This window comes from Cnephaeus nilssonii (genome assembly GCF_951640355.1).
Source record: "Cnephaeus nilssonii genome assembly, chromosome: 8".
Lineage (NCBI taxonomy): Eukaryota > Metazoa > Chordata > Mammalia > Chiroptera > Vespertilionidae > Cnephaeus > Cnephaeus nilssonii.
In genome coordinates, this window is record NC_137079.1 from 99459937 (window position 1) to 99479763 (window position 19827).

A 19827-nucleotide genomic window follows, 5' to 3' on the forward strand; every position below is an offset into this window, starting at 1 on the left:
ATCGTGTTGTGACTATAGTTGATAATACTGTGTAGTATAATAGACAGAGTTCTTTCTAAGAGAATAGGACTTAGATGTTCTCACAAAAAAAGGATAAAATATAATATGTGAGGTGATAAAATAGAAGGAGTCTTTCCAAAATGTGCAATTTAAATATTTTACAATTGTATTTGTCAATTATACCCTGATAAAGCTAAAAAGAAAATAAATAATTTTTTATTAAAAAGTACTCCTTAGTAGAGAATCATTCAAAGAGAATATTACTCAGACAGTTAAGTAGATGTGGATCACTCACAAAAAGAGTAATACATGTTCCAAGCAATGGCAAATTATAAAATGATAGATCTTAAATATACATATTTCATAAATGTAGTCAAAGCATTTTGAAATTAAAGATTTTATAATGGCTTTTTTTCTGTGTTAATATGTCTTTGTAACTGGAAGTAGCTAAAAATGAAAAAAAAAGCCTTCATAATTGCAGGTAAAGTGACCTAGGATTAATCCCACACAGCCCATTTACGTTTATCTAAAGCCTCTTCCTATTTTTAAATTAACAGTTAACACAACCAAGAAGACAGGATAAGTATTCACATAAAAATAACTGTACTAGGGTTTTAAAACTAGAAAAGTACAGTTATACAGGTTATCAAATATTTACTTTGCAAATGATTATAAAATATACTCCAATGTGTATTTATACATTATGGAGTGGTACAAATATTAGCAATTTAGCAATCCCCCTTTCCATCCACCCAGTTCCTAGCAGATCATGACTGGTCCCAACTATGCTGTTCTCACTATTTATGCAGATATCAATAACATATACATGGGCTCCCTGACCTTTGTGGCTTAGTTGGTTGAACATCATCCCATGCACCAAAAGTCACTAGTTCGATGCAGGGTCAGGGCACATGCCCAAGTTTCGGTGTCCATCCCTGGTCAGGTCTCATGCGTGAGACAGCCAATCAATATTTCTTTCACATCAATGTTTTTCTCTCTCTCCCTTCTTCAATAAAAACATATTTTAAAACAAACATACAGGGACTGAAAAAAACAGTGTGTTTCTGAAGGCTCTGTGGAGAGAGAGACAGTGTGCATGTGACAGAGGGAAGAGAGAATTGGAAGTCTGGGCTCAATACCTGGCCTCTCCACAAATGTGACTGTGGGCAAGTCACCTAGTCTTCTTGGGGGTAGTTTATTTTTCGATCAGTTTATTTCACCAGGTTTTAATAAAGATCAAATAAGAGAGTAAAGGTCAAAGTGACCTCAAATACAAAATTGCTACACAAACGAAAAACAGCTGAGGCTGCAGTAAGCCTGAAAGGAAAATTAAAAAATGAAATTACCAGAAATCAGTAAGCAGGTTTTATATTATAAGGTGTTCATTGTTTCTAGCTATGTAGTTACCAGTAAAATCACTCTGGCTCCATCTCATTGTGAGAATGCACCAAACATTCCCCAAGAAGACAGTTTACTGGCGAAACTGGTCTGTCAGAATTCTGTGCTATTCAGCGATACACAATTGTCTAATTATTTGTTAAGGTTATATGCTATTTGTTAAGCTAATAATTAAAACAAAAGCATGGAGTGGGTTACACCTCAACAAAGAAAACTTTTTAACTTTAGAAAAGAAAATAATTAGAAAAAGGAAGAATTTTAAAGTACTCACATAACAATATGGAATGGGTTTGTTGAAAGAGAAAAAAACCACACTTTTTTCACATCTTCTTAGATAAAGCACACTGAAAATTCTTAAAAGCAAAACTGGTTTGTTTCAAGTAACAACAATGAGATGAAATTTGTACTTAACTTATTCTGTCACTTTGAGGATCCTCTGCCTGGTTTATCAAATTTAAAGACTGGAATGAAATCTTGGATAAGGGTGTGAGACTCCAATAAAGGATGATATTGTGCAAGGAGGAAAGTGACAGCTAAAGGGAGAGGAAGGAGCTGATCAGCAAACCCAACATCACACACCATGCAGCTCTGTCATTTAAAATCTACTACATTATTCAGAAATTCAGGAAAAGTCAAGATGTGTTTCCTTATGTTAATAATCTTCTATTTAATTGTGCAAATATATTTACATTAAACATATTTAAACCCAAATTTTAGATACATATATTTAATTATAATTCTGAACTTCTCCCTACCACCACTATAGGCCCTACCTCTATTTAAACTCAGTTAAATTATGATTTTGTAAAAAAAAAAAAATAGCTTTTTAAAAATGTGATAATATCTCTGACAATTGTATATTAACAAATTGTAGTTGCTCTGAATGGGAAGAACACATAGTTTTGATTTGGTCCAATAGCTCTGGCTATCCAGTATTTAACCTCTTTCTTATTGGGGCTGTGAGTTAAGAGATATGTTATAATCTTGAATAGAAAATCATCAATAGATTGTATTCAACTCTTAATATGAGATATGTGTGTTAAAGGTCATTGAAAAATAACAAAACAAGTAAAACTTATGATTACTTATAAAAACTTATAACTGATAATTATAAAACATATAATTACATACTTCTTTTTATGTACTCAAAGCCATCCCAAAGTTTTATGGTGCAATTCATACTACAACAACAAAATGAAAGTTAATCTATCTAACCCAAGGTATATTTGAGCAAAATAGCCTTCACATTGTGATTTAAAAGTAGAAATGTATATTTTGTCTTCAAAACATTTCTGGCACAGAGCTCCTAAAATCCTTAGAATTTTCTAAGTGATAAGAGCGATAAAGGTGTCTCAATATTCAAAACAAACTCCTCTCTACCACACCTGAGTTTTGTTAATGAGGTGACTTTTGGAAGCACCTTAGGATGTGGACTGTTTGCCAGCAGAAACAACCATGCAATTAGAGGACTGGAACTTTCGTTCCCATCCCACTGACCTGGGACAGGGGAGAGGAGGTAGAGATTGAATTAATCACCAATGGCCAATGAGTTAATCAATCATGCCTATGTATTACATTTTCTATTAAATATGTATTAAGGCCTCCATGAAAACCCAAAAGGACAGGGTTTGGAAAGCCTCTGCTTGGTGGACATGTGGAAATGCAGTGAGAGTCTCATGCTCAGAGAGGGCATATACGCTCCAAGCCCTTTCCCCCATACTTTGCCCTATGAGTCTCTTCCAGCTGGTTGTTCCTGAGTTATACACTTTTAAAATAACTGGTAAATCAGTATGTAAAATAGTTCTCTAAGTTCTGTGAGCCACTCTAGCAGAGTAATAGAACCAAAGGAGGGGTCATGGGAACCTCCTGACTACTGGCCCATCCATCAGAAGCACATATGACAATTCGTACTTATAACTGGCCTCTGAGAGGGTGAGGGAGGGCAGTCTTGTAGGACTGAGCCCTTAACTTGTAGTATCTGATGCTATTACAGAAAAGAAAGTGTCAGAATTGAGTTGAATTGTAGGACATCCAGCTGGTGTCTCAGAGAATTGCTTGGATGCATGTGGGGGGAAGCCCCAAAACATTGAAATTTTATAGCCCAAATTTTGCTTTAAACGTTTTGGATTATTTACTACAGGTGAGGTTAAGCAAGGGCAAAATATATGGCAAGATCATAGACAGTTTGAATGAAATGGTATAAAACCCCATTTAGAGATGGAGCTGGCAATTACTACACATAATGACTTGCTAGTTGGTTATGATACTGCCAGCTTTGTCCCAGTTTGGTTAAGTGAAAGTTTTTGTGTTAAAACTGATTCTCAAATTAAAATGTAATACTCTGGGTGTGTCCAAGATACCCCAACAAATATCAGGAGCTGCAGAAGCAGCACCTGTCTGAATTGCTGTGGCATTTACAAAAAAAAACAAAAACCAGAAAACTAATATTTGCTTTTAAGCAAAGGCAAAGGTAAAGAAATGGCAGTTAACAACAACAACAAAATGTAAGGAAATAAAGCATGAAGTTGTATTCTAATACAATCTCCTAAAATATCAGAACATAATAGGTTCTTCCCTGAAAGGGTTAGGTATTTTTCGGGACTTTGGAGAATAGAATATTTTCTGTGTAAATATATTAGATAATTTTTAAGGTAAAGAAGAGTTTGTGTTTTGTTTTGTTTTAAAAAAAATCACATATACATTTTTAAATTATTATATTTGCCATTAGCCTTCAAAGTATGAAAATAAAATTTCCTACCTAACAAAGTTTATTATTTAAAAATCTGTAAAGGTAATTTTACTTGGCCATAGACTCCCATTATGAAATTAGAGGATTTCCAACTTAAAAATAGAAAACTTTCATTAATATAGTACCAGCTCCTTGATTGACCCGGCCTGTGGTGAGTCAACCAGGAATGTGCTCCTTCACGATATGCCACAGAAGATTGCCCTGTTTCCTATTACATATTGTGGAGTGTTTCAATAGCTAAGAGTTGTGACTTGTAAATTGCAGCTGTGATATCACTTGACCTCAGTCTAAATGAAGATGACCTAATCTGTACGCTTCACATTACTAAAGCTGGCTTCTACCTCCTCTAGATTCCTTTAAGTTCTACATGTGGCATGTTCAACAGTATCTTAAGTGAGGAATACCCATAATATATTTCATTTTTCCAGTGTATAAAACTTCTCATTGAAAACTCTGGCAATTAAAGTTTACTACTGTGAGTTATAGTAAAATCTGGGAAAGCTCAAATATATATTGAACCCTCTGAACTGGGTTAAATTATATGAAAGACATTATTTATAGAGTAAAATATTATAAAGTGCCTTCTGGATATTATATATTATGAGACTACCTCAGATACACACAGCAACATTTCATAATCTACCTGGAAGGCGATGGTTTAAGAACACGATTTTGAAAGTGCTATTAAAAGCAAGGAAAAAGATTCCCAAAGGCACATATGGGTCATTGTTTCCTTGAAGTCTTTCATAATAGAATAGTACATAAAAATAAGATTATAGAAAATAAAATTTAAATCTGTTTATCAGACCTGTTGAAAATGTTGACTTCTCCATTCAAAGCAACAGAAAAAGAACATAAAAGGAAAAATGGGGAGGTCCAATTATTTAAAATTTAAAACTGATATAATTAAAAATAAAGGAAACTAAAATAAAAAGGGAGAAACATATTGAGGACCGATAATACAACAATAGGTTAATGTGCAAATATAATTTACTAAAATACAAGGTACTAAGATATACGACAAAAGATAAAAATGTAAATATAAAACACCACTAGAGACATTATAAATTGACTAGAAGCCCGGTGCACGAAATTCGTGCACGGCGGGGGGTTGTCCCTCAACCCAGCCTGTACCCTCTCCAATCTGGGACTCCTGGAGGGATGTCCGACTGCCCGTTTAGGCCCGATCCTGGTGGGATCGGGCCTAAACAGGCAGTCGGACATCCCTCTCACAATCCAGGACTGCTGGCTCCCAACTGCTTGCCTTCCTGCCTTCCTGATTGCCCCTAACCGCTTCTGCCTGCCAGCCTGATCACCCCCTAACCACTCCGCTGCCAGCCTGATTGATGCCTAACTGCTCTCCTGCCAGCCTGTTTGCCCCCAACTTCCCTCCTCTGCCAGCCTGGTCACCCCTAACTGCCCTCTCCTGCAGGGTTGATCACCTCCAACTGCCCTCCCTTGCAAGCCTGGTCCCTCTCAACTGCCCTCCCTTGCAGGCCGGGTGCCTCCCAACTGCCCTCCCCTGCTGGCCATCTTGTAGTGGCCATCTTGTGTCCACATGGGGGCAGGATCTTTGACCACATGGGGGCAGCTATATTGTGTGTTGCAGTGATGATCAATCTGTATATTACTCTTTTATTAGATAAGATAGAGGCCTGGTGCACGGGTGGGGGCCAGCTGGTTTGCCCTGAAGGGTGTCCCAGATCAGGGTGGGGTTCCCTTGGGGCGTGGGGTGGCCTGAGCGAGGGGCCTGTGGTGGTTTGCAGGCGGGCCACGCCCCCTGGCAACCTAAGCGGAGGCCCTGGTATCTGGGATTTATTTTCCTTCTACAATTGAAACTTTGTAGCCTGGAGCAGAGCCAAGCCTGCTGTTCCCTCCCGGGCGGCAGCCATCTCTGTGGCAGTTAATTCACCTTCTACAGTTGAAACTTTGTAGCCTTAAGCGGGTGAGCCCGGCCAGGGTGTGCTTTAAAGCTTTGCTTCCCCTGTTGCCGCCGGCAACCCTGGCCTGCTCTCTCAAGCTCCATTCTGTTGCCATTTGTTTGAATTTGTTTACCTTCTATAATTGAAACTTTGTAGCTTGAGTGGAGGCTTAGGCCTGCAACGGCTATGGAAAGCTTGGCTTGCTCTGTTACCTGGGAAACCTTGCTCTCTGTGGCTGTAGCCATCTTGGTTTGGGTTAATTTGCATACTCGCCCTGATTGGCTGGTGGGCGTGACTTGGCTGGTGGGCGTGGCTTATGTAGCAGAGTGATGGTTAATTTGCATATTAACCATTTTATTAGAGAAGATAACAACCCTTTTGGAAAGCACCATGGTAAATTGTATTGGAAGCCATGAAAATGTTCATTTTCTTGGCTAAAAATTTCTCTAAACAAATAACAGAACAACAAATAACAAAACTGAAACAAGTATATGCAAATTTGGCTATGAAACATAAAAATTTAAAACAACCTCTTAAATCCTCAGTAACAGGTACAGAACTAAATTAGTCACCCTGAGAAGTGAAAAGAATTCTAAGTCATGAGTTTGTCTTCAAAGAGCTTAGAGGCAAGATGTGTTATATGAAAGATTCCACTATAAGGCAATAAATGATAATTGTTAAAGAAGTGGTCCATGCAATTCTAATTCAGGGGAGAAAAAAATCACTTCCCATTCCCCACTGATCAATCAATAAAGAGGAAATAGAATTCATGCTGGCCTGGAAAGTGAAGCAAGGCTAAGATTTTAATTGGCAGGAAAGAAAAAGGACAACATTCCAGATTTTAAAAAATAATAATAATAATAATAGGTTCTACTGCACAGTTCAATAAAGGGATGGTGAGATATTAATATGTCTTTCTCAAAAAATAAAATAAAAATAATTCCATGGACAGACAATTTGCATATTAGCTTTTTATTATATAGGATATACACTGAATGGCCAGATTATTATGTGTTCAGTGATCATAATAATCTGGCCACTCAGTGTATATGCACCGGACCTCTAGTATATATATATATATATATATATATATATATATATATATATATATATATATATATATATATTGATTTCGGAGACAAAGGGAGAGGGAGAGAGAGAAACATCAATGATGAAACAGAATCATTGATTGGCTGCCTCCTGCATGCCCCACATTATGCTGTTTGGTGTAAGGTGTAAGAAAGCGGTTCAATTTTTTAATGACTGGTTTGGCAGTATAGTGCATATGGCTGGCTATCAGTCCAGATATAGGGATTATGCATAATAGCTCTGACCATAATCGAACCATGACTTCCTAGTTTGTAGGTCGACACTCAAGCACTGAGCCATGCTGGCTGGACAGTGTTACTTTTTTTGAGTGAAGAAGTGATTCATTTTTTTTCTTCAGTGCCCACTGTAGAAAAATTTGAAAGATGAAAAAAAAAAAAGAAAGAAAGAACTCCTCATATTCCTACCATTGAACTCATGTTGTCTCTCCCCTGTACTATTAGAATAGGTTCTTAAGGTGGTTTTTCTTTTCTTTATAGAATTTGTATTTACCCCCACTCTTCCATTCCCATTACAACCTCTCTTAAATCAAGCCCTTTAGGACACACATGTCCCAAAAAGTAATCTTCAAACATGTTTTTCTGCCTATAAACCAAGCCATAGACAAACCACTTTATGTCATATCTTTGCTTCATAATGGCGTTCCTGCTTACATATAAAATAGACAACACCCTCAATCTTTAATGTGCTTCTCAGTTAATCCTCTCCTGCCCCTTCCTCCTATCTTGGCCTTGTCTCCTATTACTTGTTAGTTCACTCTGAACTGAGCTCAGCCTCAGCTGCTCTTTTTCCTTGTGCTTTCCCAGTCTGGACTTCCCTCTTCATAAGGAGGGTGAGATGGGTGCCCTGGGGAGGGCGCATGGCCTCATAGTTAAGTCAGGGCTCTGAAGTTAAACTACCTACATTTGAATCTTGACTCCACCTTTGCTAGCCCTGTGACCTTGACCAGGCTGTCTTTGTGCCTCATGGTGCTCAGTGATAAGTGGTGTGTTTATACGTAGCTTATAGGATTGTGGTGAGGATTAGAATAGGGTCTGCTACATGGCAGACATTCAGATAACCTGTTCTGCCAGTAGCAAAGATCTCCATTCCCATCACTTCAGCCTTGCCTTGATCTTGCTGACCTCTCAAACCTAGAGCTCTTACATGAGAAGAACATCATCATTTGCTGTCTCTACTTCCTCAACTTCCAATCATACTTCAAGCCCTTGATTAGCACCATTACATTGTAATGTACTTATTTACTTTATATCAAAGTCTCTAGAAGTCAGGGAGCCATTGGAGTCCTCACTGCCTAGCATGCTGTTTTCAAGTACTCAATAAATATCATTGGAAGAAAAAGGAAAGAGAGAATAGATGGATAAATTAATGAATGAAAGCAATCTGGCATCACTATCCAATTGGCCACTACAGGACCATATGTAGCCTCCTAAAAGCCAGGCCAGTGATCTCTTAGGAATCCTTATCTTCACTTGCTGTTCCTGGAGCATTGAATGCTGATGTCTAGTTTTCTTCCAGCCACGTACTTTCCACCCCTTGATTTCCATGGCTCTAGGCACCTGATTTCTCACAGTTCCCTTCGGTGGCTCCTCCATCTCAGGGAACTCTTTAAAAACTGCAGTTACCCTGGATTTCCTGTTGTCTAGCTGGGTGTAGTCTCACTGAGCATAATCCCCATAGCTGTGGCTGCCACATGCATCTCTCTCCCAAACTCCAGACTTATATTTCCACAGCTTGCTAGAAATTTCCAGCTGGTTGGCTCCTAGGAACTTCAAATTCAATATGTGCATAACCACATTAATTTCCTTCCTTACCATCTAATCTAAACTTGTTCCCTTTCTTATTTGATCTATTGTGGTATATGGGAAGTTGGCCAAAATAGAATTTTCATTGTCATCTTTTCAATGTTATACCCTCACATTCCTTTGGGCCCCACTTCCAATTAATTGCCAATTCTGGTTCATTCTGTCTACTAAGTACTTCTTATAGCATCCACTCCTCCCTGTCCCTAGTGCAGGTGTATAAAGTTCTCCATCTCTTCTGTCTTCCATTGACTTTTGTCTTCCACTGAGTCATTCTTCCACATTGCAGCCAATGTGATCTTTTTAATACATGGGTGTGATGCATATACACTGAGTGGCCAGATTATTATGATCTCTGAACACATAATAATCTGGCCATTCAGTGTATATCCTATATAATAAAAGGCTAATATGCAAATTGTCCCCTCGACCAGGAGTTCGACCAGCAGGCAGGCCGGCCAACCGCCCATGTCGCCTCCCCGTGGCCAGGCTGGCCAGACCCCACCCATGCACGAATTCATGCACTAGGCCTCTAATATATATATATATATATATATATATATATATATATATATATATATATACACACACTGAGTGGCCAGATTATTATGCATTCAGAGATCGTAATAATCTGGCCACTCTGTGTAAATTTGACCTTGCTGCCTACTGCAGTCTTGAGCGGAGGCCAGGTCCTTCCAGGGCGGGCGGGAAGGATACATGGTTCCTACTTGCAATGTGTGATTCTGGAACCCCCAAAAAAGGGCAATAATGGAAAAATTGATGAAAGCTACATAAAGCCTGTAGTTTAGTTACTAGCATTGTTCCAAAGTTAATTTTTACTTTTGATAATTATACCATGGTTGTGTAAGATGGGAAGCTGGGTGAAAGGCATATGGGAACGCCCTCTCTTTGTGACACTTCTATTAGTCCAAATTACTTTCAAAATAAAAATTAAAAATGAGGCAGGTAGCCTAGAAAAAAAATAATTGAATCTCTGCCTCACATGTTGTACTAATATGACTTCCATTAGAATATTTTAAAAACATAAAAGCTCTGGCCTGATAGCTCAGTTGGTTAGAGCATTGTCCCGACATGCCAAGGTTGTGGGTTTGATCCTTGGTCAAGGGACATATAAGAATCAAACAATAGATGTAAAAATAAGTGGAACAACAAATCTCTCTCTCTCTCTCTCTCTCTCTCTCTCTCCTTTCCTCTCTCTAAAATCAGTCAATCAATCAATAATTTTTAAAATATAAAAACACTAGAAAAAAATGAGGGAAACAATTTTCTAATCTCAGCACACAGAGGGCCCAAGAGGTATGAAAAAATCAAGCCATAAAGAAAAACTCCAACACATATGATTATATAAAATGTTCACATGCTCAATAACGGTGAGTTATTATTATTCTCAGTCAGGACAGCAGTCTCTCAGAGCAGGCATTATTTTGTGTTAAAAAACTGACAGAGTTGTGGGAAGCATGCCATGACTTTGTTGACCCCGAATGTAAAGTACTGTTGTCATTTCCCATCTCCTTAATAGATAGGAATCGTGGGAATATCTCTGGCCAGTTCTCAGTAAAGATGAGTCTTGGGGGGGGGGGGAGGGGGAAGGGAGGGTCTTATTGAAGTGCCCATCCCATCAGAGATATTGCACATGTGATTCTAGAACACAGTGAGGAATCAGTCCTGGCCTTCTTAGCATGTGCTTTGAGATCTTGGCATATTTTCCCTACAATACCATCAGCCCTCAAAGGGATAGTCTGGTGACTAGCCATACACCTGACTTAGCATTTGATCTTTATCCATATCCCTTGGAATATCCCACCAAATGTTTTTTTTTTGTTTGTTTGTTTGTTGTTGTTTTTTTTTGTGTGTGTGTGTGTGTGTGTGTGTGTTTTAATTTTTTTATTAAGGTATTATATTTGTACATATCTTACCATTGTCCCCCCCCCAAATGTTTTCTTTATCCTTGTATTTTCCAAGGTCATGAAAAGGATAGTGCTGATACAGAAAGATTTCTTGTTCATTCTTCCCCTTTAATTTACTGGAAGTTCCAACATCTGAATAGAAGGAAAAAGGCCAAGTCTACAGGCATCTTGGCAGGATGACAAATCATCAAAAAGAGATGTGAATTCCCACAAAATAAACACACCAAAGCCAGGCTCCTCCATACCCTCTCAAGTCCAGTCATACTGTGACTGCACTAGCGTGATTGCCAAGGGATAAAGGGAAGGAAAATGGGAGAAAGACACAGAAGCCCTCATCCTTAAATCACATACAAACTCTGCCTCCAAAGGAGGACAAGAGGGCTTGCTTGTGTGTGGTCAGGGCAGAGCAATCCAAAACTGCATGAGGGGGAAGAGAGGCAGGCGGGGAAGGGAGATAGGCAAGGATGAAAAAGATGCTTCCTGCTATCTGCACCAGAGAGAGATCATTACTTGCAAGGGATTCCTCTGGGATCCAATCAGACAACAGAGCCTGGGCAAATATATCTGGAGTAAAGGTGAAATCAAGCACTTCCAATATTCAAACTTCCTTTCCACATTCTTTTGTGCTGTGTATCACTTCACCAGGACCTTGAGACCTCAATCTTAGAAAAACCTACTCTCCAAAGAGGATCAGCTATCTTGTTTTACACCTTAGCCTGAATTTAATGCCAGTTATTTCTCTCTAAGCCGTTTTCCTTTGCTTTCGATTTCTAAGGTGATTCGAGGCTTTATGCTCTGCTCCAACTGGCTGGGACTGAGTAGCTCAAAATAGGAAACAGACTCTGCACAAGACACAGCCTCACCAGTGGACCCAGAGTCCTAGTTTCACATCTAAACAGATAATTACTGTTAACCTAAATTGTACTTAAAAAATGAACTGAAAGATCAATTCATTTATATCCTCAAACACCACAGAAAGATAACAAGCCTTTAAAACTTAAAAGAAAGCATCATATTGAAAAGAATTGCCAGAAAACCTAATTTTTGGTCCAACATCACCACTACTATTTAACCTTAGACATGTCACTTGAATGTTTTGGACCTCAGTCTCCTGTGATAAAATAAATGGGTTTGGGACCTATTTAAGGTTCCTTTCAACTCTAAAATTTCATGATCAATTCATTATTTTTAGTTCAAGCACTTTGAGACGTTGTGATAGCAGGAGCTCAATTTTTATCTAGAAATGAAGATGAGCTATACAATTAAAGATATAAAAATGGACTCTTAAAATTAATGTACCATAAGTGCAAGAAAAAATATATATATAGTATGCTGTAGAATTAAGACAATTATTCCCTCAGCTCATTACCATGAGCTAGCTGACCTAATACCATTAGTTGTTTTTTTTTTCTTTTTACACTATGGTAAGTACAGCAATGTGAGCTCGCAAATGTGTGAAACAATAAGAATCAGCACCACAAGGCAGAACGCTGCTCTTAAAAATCAAGTGGGAGCTGGCTAGAGCAATGTGGAAATGTGAGGACTGTTCTTCATGGTCACTGGGGAGCTGTTTCATATGCTCACCTTCCACCAGTTGGTCCAGGTTGGAAATCTTCTTGAGCCCATCAATGGTGTAGATTGTTCTCACTCCCTGGGGCAAATTCACATTATCCGACAGAGTTCGGGTCAAATCAGCCAGCAGGGCATCAAAAGATCGGAACCGGTCTGGGGAGATGGCATACACAATCCCTTTAAAGTACCGATCTCCATTTCGATAGAAACGAACTTTCTTGGCCTTCTTCTCCGAGCTGAGCGTCTGCAGCGTGCGGGTTCTGTAAAAGCTGCAGTGGGCGCTATGCGTGGGGCTGGGCAGCCCATTCACCCGTGACCCTCGGCTGTATCTCTGCGCCTTATCCCGCTCATCAAAGTGCTCCAGCTCCATGTCTCTGCCAAAGGACATGACGCAGTTCGAGTTGAATCTATAAGGCACAGCAACAAAAACAGAGACACATACTTATGTTATTTAAGATCATGATTTGAGAGACTCAGCTTGAGAGCAGCTGGTGGAAACAGTACTAGAAATGATGACATATTTCATATGAATTATCAAGTTGGGAGAGAAAGAAGAGAGCAAAGAAAAAGAAGAGGCAGGCCCAGTGTGAACAGATTATTAATCAACTTTATAGTTTTATTAGAAACAGCTCCTCTGTACTGACCACCTAACAACATTTCAGGCTTTGAACAGCTATTATTTCCAATAGTCAGAGCAAACCTTTCAAAGTATTACGATCCCTATCTACGGATGCAGAAACCAAAACAGATGGGGGGGGGGGGGAAATTCTCCTAAATTTACCAACGTAAGACAGGTGAGAAATGCTTGAACCAAGAACACTGACCCAGGTGTGCCTGACTCCAAAGCTCCAGGCTGCCTGCAGGGCAGTGTGCTGGTCCCGGTGGCCGGCAGGAAGGCAGTTTTCACACCACCGTTCAGCTAAAGCAGTGGTTCCCAACCTGGGGCACACGCCCCACACGGGGGCTATTTGATTTTTAAGGGGGGCAATTCGAGAATGAGTTATTAACAGTGAATTTTTTTGCACTTCTTATGGTTCTGGGGGTCTCATATACAGTATATAAATATATATTGTGACATATTTATGCATTTCAGTTCTCTACTATATGTTTTGAAACTTTATTTGCTATTTTTTCATATCACTTCATATTACTATTATTTTTTAACAATTTCTTAGTGATCTCTCCCTCAGTACTTCACCTGTCCTTTCGTTCTTTTATTTTTCTCTTTCATGGATGCCATCTTTTTTGGAAGCTTGTTTAGACCAAGTTAATGGCCTTTTAGCCTTCCTCCATGTGAATAGGAGTTCACATTTTAAATAATAACAATTATATGTCACAGGGGGAGGGGACATCAGGATTTTAGAAATGCTTAGGTGGGGGCATGGCCCAAAAAAGGTTGGGAACCACTGAGCTAAAGAAAGGTGGTGGGCCAGGAGAAAAAGACAGCGGGCAGCATTTCATAATCAGATTGTCTACATTACTTAGTGTTTACGGTCCCCAAGGCCAGATAGAGAGCAAATGGAATCAATCTGTAAATTTTACCACTTAAGGAAGATTTTCAAACATATTCACATATTCAATAGAAATTATTTTAAAACCTGAAGTCACCATAACTCACTTATTTACATTTAGTGCTTCAGAAAAATTGGATTAAAAAGAATAAAAAGGAGGAAGAGAAGGAGAAGGGAGAGAAGATCAATGAAAACAACAAGAAGAAGAAAGGATAAAAGGGATTTGCTTTTCCTTCCACTCAGGTTCTGTCTGTCTTTGAGGAAATCAAGATGTTAATCCAGACTTGACCCGGTACTAGCTGTGCAACTTTGGTCAACATCTTCAAGCCTCAATTTCCTTAACCAAGCATGGAAATGATAATCATACCTACTTCAGAGTTAATATTAATCATGCAGCACTTACAATAGTGTCTACTATGTGATAGATATTAATGTTTGTATTAATAACATCTGTTTTTCTGTTCCTGACTGTCAAAGAAAGAACTGCTAGGAACAGAATCTCTGCTTTCTGGTAAGGAAGGCTCCCGGTGAGTCCTCCTGATTTCCACTCACAACCGTCTGAAAGGTATGCTTGCACTCTCTGGTCCCCATTTTACTTTCTGTAGAGCCTTATATCAGTAAGCTGCTCCTGGAATCAATCCATCCTTGCTAAGGGTTTAGTTGATAAAGGCTTTTGGTGTTGCCCCTTTGGGGGATCCATGTCTTATCAGGTCAATCTAAAAAGTGGGGGGGAAAAACTCAGAATTCAAAGAAAAGAAGTTCTAAAGACAAAATTTCAGGAATGTTGAAATAAAATATAAGGGAAATGGAAAATTTAGGGCAACAACCTATGAGTGCTCCCAAAATCCCACCACAGAGACGATGTCCCCTTTCCCAAGGTCAGTCCAAACTAACCAAAATCTCTGCTAAGACTCCCTGGCCTTTCCATGACCTCTGATCCATTGGCTAAAAATTTATGCTCTAAAGCATGTGCCCTCCTGAAATGAATGAAGTGGAAAAAGGTAATATTTATTGAATGTCTACTATATACCCAGCACTATTACTCAGCAATCAGTTGTGTAATATGCTCAATATTCTCTTCTAAATTTCATGATGATTCAATGAGGTAGGTAATATTGTGACTGAGGTTGAATATGGGATATATCCAGGGTCCCAAAGTCATAATTGAGGGAGTTGTGATTTAAACTTAGGTTTACTCTGAATGGCTCTGAAACTGGCACTCATTCCTTACTGCCCCATACCCTCTTGTCCTAGAGGCCTAGACCCCCTGAGATTAGCCCTCAGTCCTAACTAGCTCTGTGACCTTGGGTAGGTTAGTTAACTGCTGAAGACCTCTGAAGAGAAGACAGTGGTCAGCAGGCCTCTAATGTCTTCCTGCTGACCCCAACGGGGTCGGGGAGGAGGCAGTGGAGTGGGATTTAAATCTGGAGTGTATCTTTTTCTTCCAAATATGAAAACTACCTCATGCCTCTTCACTTGTATTTTTCAGGAAAAGTTATAGCATATATAGGTAGACATGAATTGGTTTCATTGATTTTGAAGTTATATCATTACAAAACAATTATCAGTTGTATATCCTATCCTTCAGGTAGCTATTAATTTAATAGCAGAGCCAATATTTTGCCCATGGTATCACTTTTTAAAATGAATTTGTTTTTAAAAGGAGTTCTTTGTCTTTTAAAATGAGGTTGGGGAGATGATACTGCCAGTACTCATGCCAATTCACTAAACTCCTCAAACTTTGTAAATCATAAAGGTCAGATTGGCTTTTGAATATTTTGTTTATTCTTAAAGCCAGTGATCATCCCTCCAACCCTAATATTTTCCCCCAAATCTATACGAACCCAAAGAAAACAAGTAGGACCCTAGCAAAGGATGACACAGTTGTGCAACCAGAGAGTGCAAATCTAGTTTTAAAGGGCTCTTGTCGAGTCACAATTTGCAAAGACCAAAAATTGTAGCAATTACTGGAATTCCTTAAAGAGAACAGGCTTTTAAAGCCAAGAATACCACAGCAAATGAAAAGAAAGGTAAATAAATAGAAAAAAAAGTTGATTTTGTTTTATTTTATTTGCATATATCCTCAAACTGGACTACACATTCAATCAGGGTAAAGACCATACGTATCTTCTACTGTCCTTCACTGAGGCTGCCCAAAAGTAGGCACTGATGTTGGTGGCAAAGAAAAGACACACTCACACAAATCATTTTCAAGATTACAGCTACCACTAGGCAGCAAAATAGGTGTGTTTCCCTTGCCGTGGCTGGTTCAGCTCTCCAGTGGCCTTAGTCATATGTTTGAACCAAGAAGATTCCCTGGGCCTCTACAAGCTCCCACTTTCTGCACAGGAAGCTGGCTAAAGCACACAGCCATTTGTTTGCAGACCATAGAGAGCTAAGGGCCTAAGCCACACATTTGTGGTGGTGCCAAGAAAGTATCTTCACCACCTTAGCCACAAAGATCACACACGTGGGTGGGGAAGAAGGGGATCATGGCTCTTATCCAGATTTTCCTATAAACTTAGCCAGGCCAACAAATCAGCATCCTCCATTGTTCTGTGGGACTTCTCACCATTTTGAGGAGCCTGTATTCATCCTCTAGATGAGCTCATAAGTTTCTGTTTCCAAGATTCCCCCTCACCCAGCGCACACACACACACACACCCAGCGCACACACACACACACACCCAGCACACACACGCACACACACACAGACACACACACCCAGCACACACACGCGCACACACACACACACAGACACACACACACACACCCAGCACACACACACACACACCCAGCACACACACACACCCAGCACACACACACACACACACAAACAGACACACACACACAGCACACACACACACGGACACACACACACACAATTTGTCACAAATACTACCACATCTAAATCCATGCTGCACCTGGAAGTCTCAAGGCATAGGCATATTTCTGCCAGTGGATTAGCGTGCAGGTGGATGGACAGGCTAGAATTAGAGGCCACACACACCTTCAGAGTGCAGGCACCACCCTGGACAAAAAACATCACGGGATGCATGTGGATCTTTCATGATGTTCCTACATATAACCTCTCTTGAAATCCCTCCCAGCCCACATCCATTGACATTTCATAGTTAAAACGCTGGCCTACTTTCCTTTCCCTTTCAAATGCAATTTATTAGGGAACATTCATAAAACGCATTCAGGGAACAGTCTGCAGTGTGGGGGCACAACGCGTGTGCACCATAATCTGGACACGCATTCACAGGTGTGGAGAGGAGCCGGTTTGAATGAAACCTTTCACCTGCTCCATCTCCTACCAGCATCTCCTTGCCAAATCCAGCAGGGATTCCTAGCACAACTGGTTTGCAAATACAGCCTCTTTTTTAAATTGTTATTATTTATTGTTGACAGTATTACAGATGTCTCCCATCCCCCCCTTTACCGCCCCCGCCCAGCCCCTACTCACCTCTCCCGTCTCCCCCCACCCCCTTCACCACGCTATTGTCCGTGTCCGTGGACTCTGCATTTTGTGGGGCAATGCGGGGCTGTGCTCGTGCCCCGGAAATCGCCGGTCCCTGGCGTGCTTTTAGCTCTGCGGGTCCTAATTTGTATATAAGATGCCTCGCTGTCCCCGAAAGAACTTGAGGCCCTGCAAATGTGCTTGCAGCACCCACACTGCAGCCACCCGCCAGGCACAGATCGCTCGCTCTCTTCCCGGCGCACACCGCCCTCCCGGCGGCAGGCGAGCGCACAATGAGAGGCCGGGCCCGGGCACCCCTGGGCGCACGCTGGCTCCTCTTTCCGCCGCGAGCGGTGACAATGACAGACACCTGGCCCGGCTCCTCCGCCTGGGCTCGCCCTCTCCACCAACCACACAGCCAAAGCTGAGCAGGGCTGGGGGCACGCTCGCCCGACTCCCCGTTGGTAGCCCGGTGGCACCAGACAAAAGAGGCAGGTGCCGCAGCCCGGGGGCCGCCGCACGCACAGCCCCGGGCCGGGCCGGGCTGCGGACGGCAGGCAGCGCCTTTCTAGGAATCGTGGGCCGGCGGCGGCAGACCCGGCCGGCGTCCGCCCTGCCCTCGGGCGCCCCGCAATCTCCGCAGCCCCCGGCCGGCCCCCCCACAGCTCCCTCCCCAACGCGACACGCCACGCACCGGTCTGCCAGAGGCGCTGCGGGGTCTCCGGGCCTGGCGGGGGCCGCCTCCGGGTGCGGTGCTCTCCGCTGGGCGCGGCCGGGCTGCGGGCGGTGGCGGCCCGGGGCTGGCGGGCAGCTGAGGGGGCGCGGGCGGCCGGGCTTCGGCTGCCGGTGCTGGGAGGTGCCTGGGCCGGTCCTCGGAACCGCGGCGCTCCGCACAGCCTCGCTCAGCTCCTCTCCGGGGGAGGGCGGTGGCAGCGGGCGCGCTCCCTTTTCCTGTGGCTCCTCCGCTCACACGCCCTCCGGCTCCCTCCTTCCCCTCCGCGTGCGCGCCCCGCGCCCCGCCCTCCTTGGCGGGGAGCACCCGGCAGGGCTGCGCCCCGGGCCCTTCCTACACCCGCCGAGGACGCAGCTACCTCCGTGCGTCTGGCCTGAGCAAACCCCTACACCTCCCAGTGCCCAGGGGTGGTTGTCTGGAGATAGGGATGGATCAGACGGTGGACCGAAAAGACCGTGGATGAGGCTAGATCTGAGCTAGGCAAAGTGCAAGGCTGAGAGGTGTGGTGTGGCTCAAGCATCAACCGTTCCTCCCTCCGCCACACACAAGCTCTGATGTGACTTCATAGTTTGACACCTTTGTCCGGATTATGAAAGCCAAGGTACATTCATGTAGTACCTCCTGAGAGGACCAACCCAACCTTCCCAACCTATGCACTGTAGTGTCCCTCTCAGTCACCCCGATAGCGAAGGGGCAGATCTACCCATGGATCCCACCCTTCCTCTCCACTGGACCTCAAGACTTGAGTCACCCTTGAAATTCAAGGGACCTCTGACTAGAGCCAAATATGTTACAATAGACTCTTGCTAACTAAAGAGACAGGTTTCACTCTTAGATCCTTCATGGCTGATGCTCACAAGCCTTTGTCTTTACAGGAGGCAGAAATGTTCTGAGACCAGGCTTTCTCAAGTCCAGGGAGTGAGAGCAGGTGGTAGACTTCTGTGACCCTTAGCCTGCTTCAGCGGGCAGGCTGAATTTTGGTTCAGTTAATCTATTAACTTCCGGTCATGTCTTGTGAGATGTATAATTGTCCCAATGCATTGTTTTTCAATACAAAAACACATCAATATTTTTCTCCCTTCCTGAGCTTGCACCTTTCAATGGAAAATCAGAATTTTATTTTTATTTTAACCATTGAGCCCAGTTATGTATTAGACTACTTATTATGAATAAGAACTATTCTGAAATACTTTCAAAGTAATATATAAATACTAAATAATAATCATTTGTTATAAACACAACTCGAGCTGCATGTTAAATATTTAACAAGTGCTGCAATGTTTATTTTTGAACTATTGACTAGCTCAGGGATGAGAGTACAAATAAACTAAATGCAAAGTACTGAGCCTATTCCTTCACATTCTAATGCAAAATGAGTGCCAAGGGGTAAGTATAGAGAAAGTATGGAGCCTGTGTATTTTCTTGAGAACAGAAATCAGAGCTTCTGTTTATCATTTCAGTGACAAATGCTAAGCAATTTCTGACAAATGCTAACCCAGGAAATAAATTCCATCTTCTAAACCCTGTGGATATTCTATCAGGGTCATTTCTTAAGCACTTTAAGTAACTCAACCATATTTTACCTCTCTCCTAGCTCTTCTACCTGGGACATGCAGTTAGTGTATTCAAAGAAACACCTCTG

The 19827-nt window shown here is 41.6% G+C and overlaps 1 protein-coding gene across 1 annotated transcript in view; it reads right to left on the minus strand.

Moving 5' to 3' along the window:
- The window catches only part of DCLK1 (doublecortin like kinase 1), a gene marked incomplete at its 3' end in the record, with an annotated part of 486231 nt that extends 467980 nt beyond the window's left edge, over window positions 1-18251 (minus strand). Inside the window, exons 1-2 of the mRNA XM_079779242.1 lie at window positions 18147-18251; window positions 12491-12885 (exon numbers count right to left, since the gene is read on the minus strand). Of these exons, the coding sequence (XP_079635368.1) occupies window positions 12491-12866 (376 nt within the window). The 5' untranslated portion in view covers window positions 12867-12885; window positions 18147-18251. The remainder of the gene's footprint in view (window positions 1-12490; window positions 12886-18146) is intronic.
- Between the last annotated feature and the right edge of the window lie 1576 nt (window positions 18252-19827).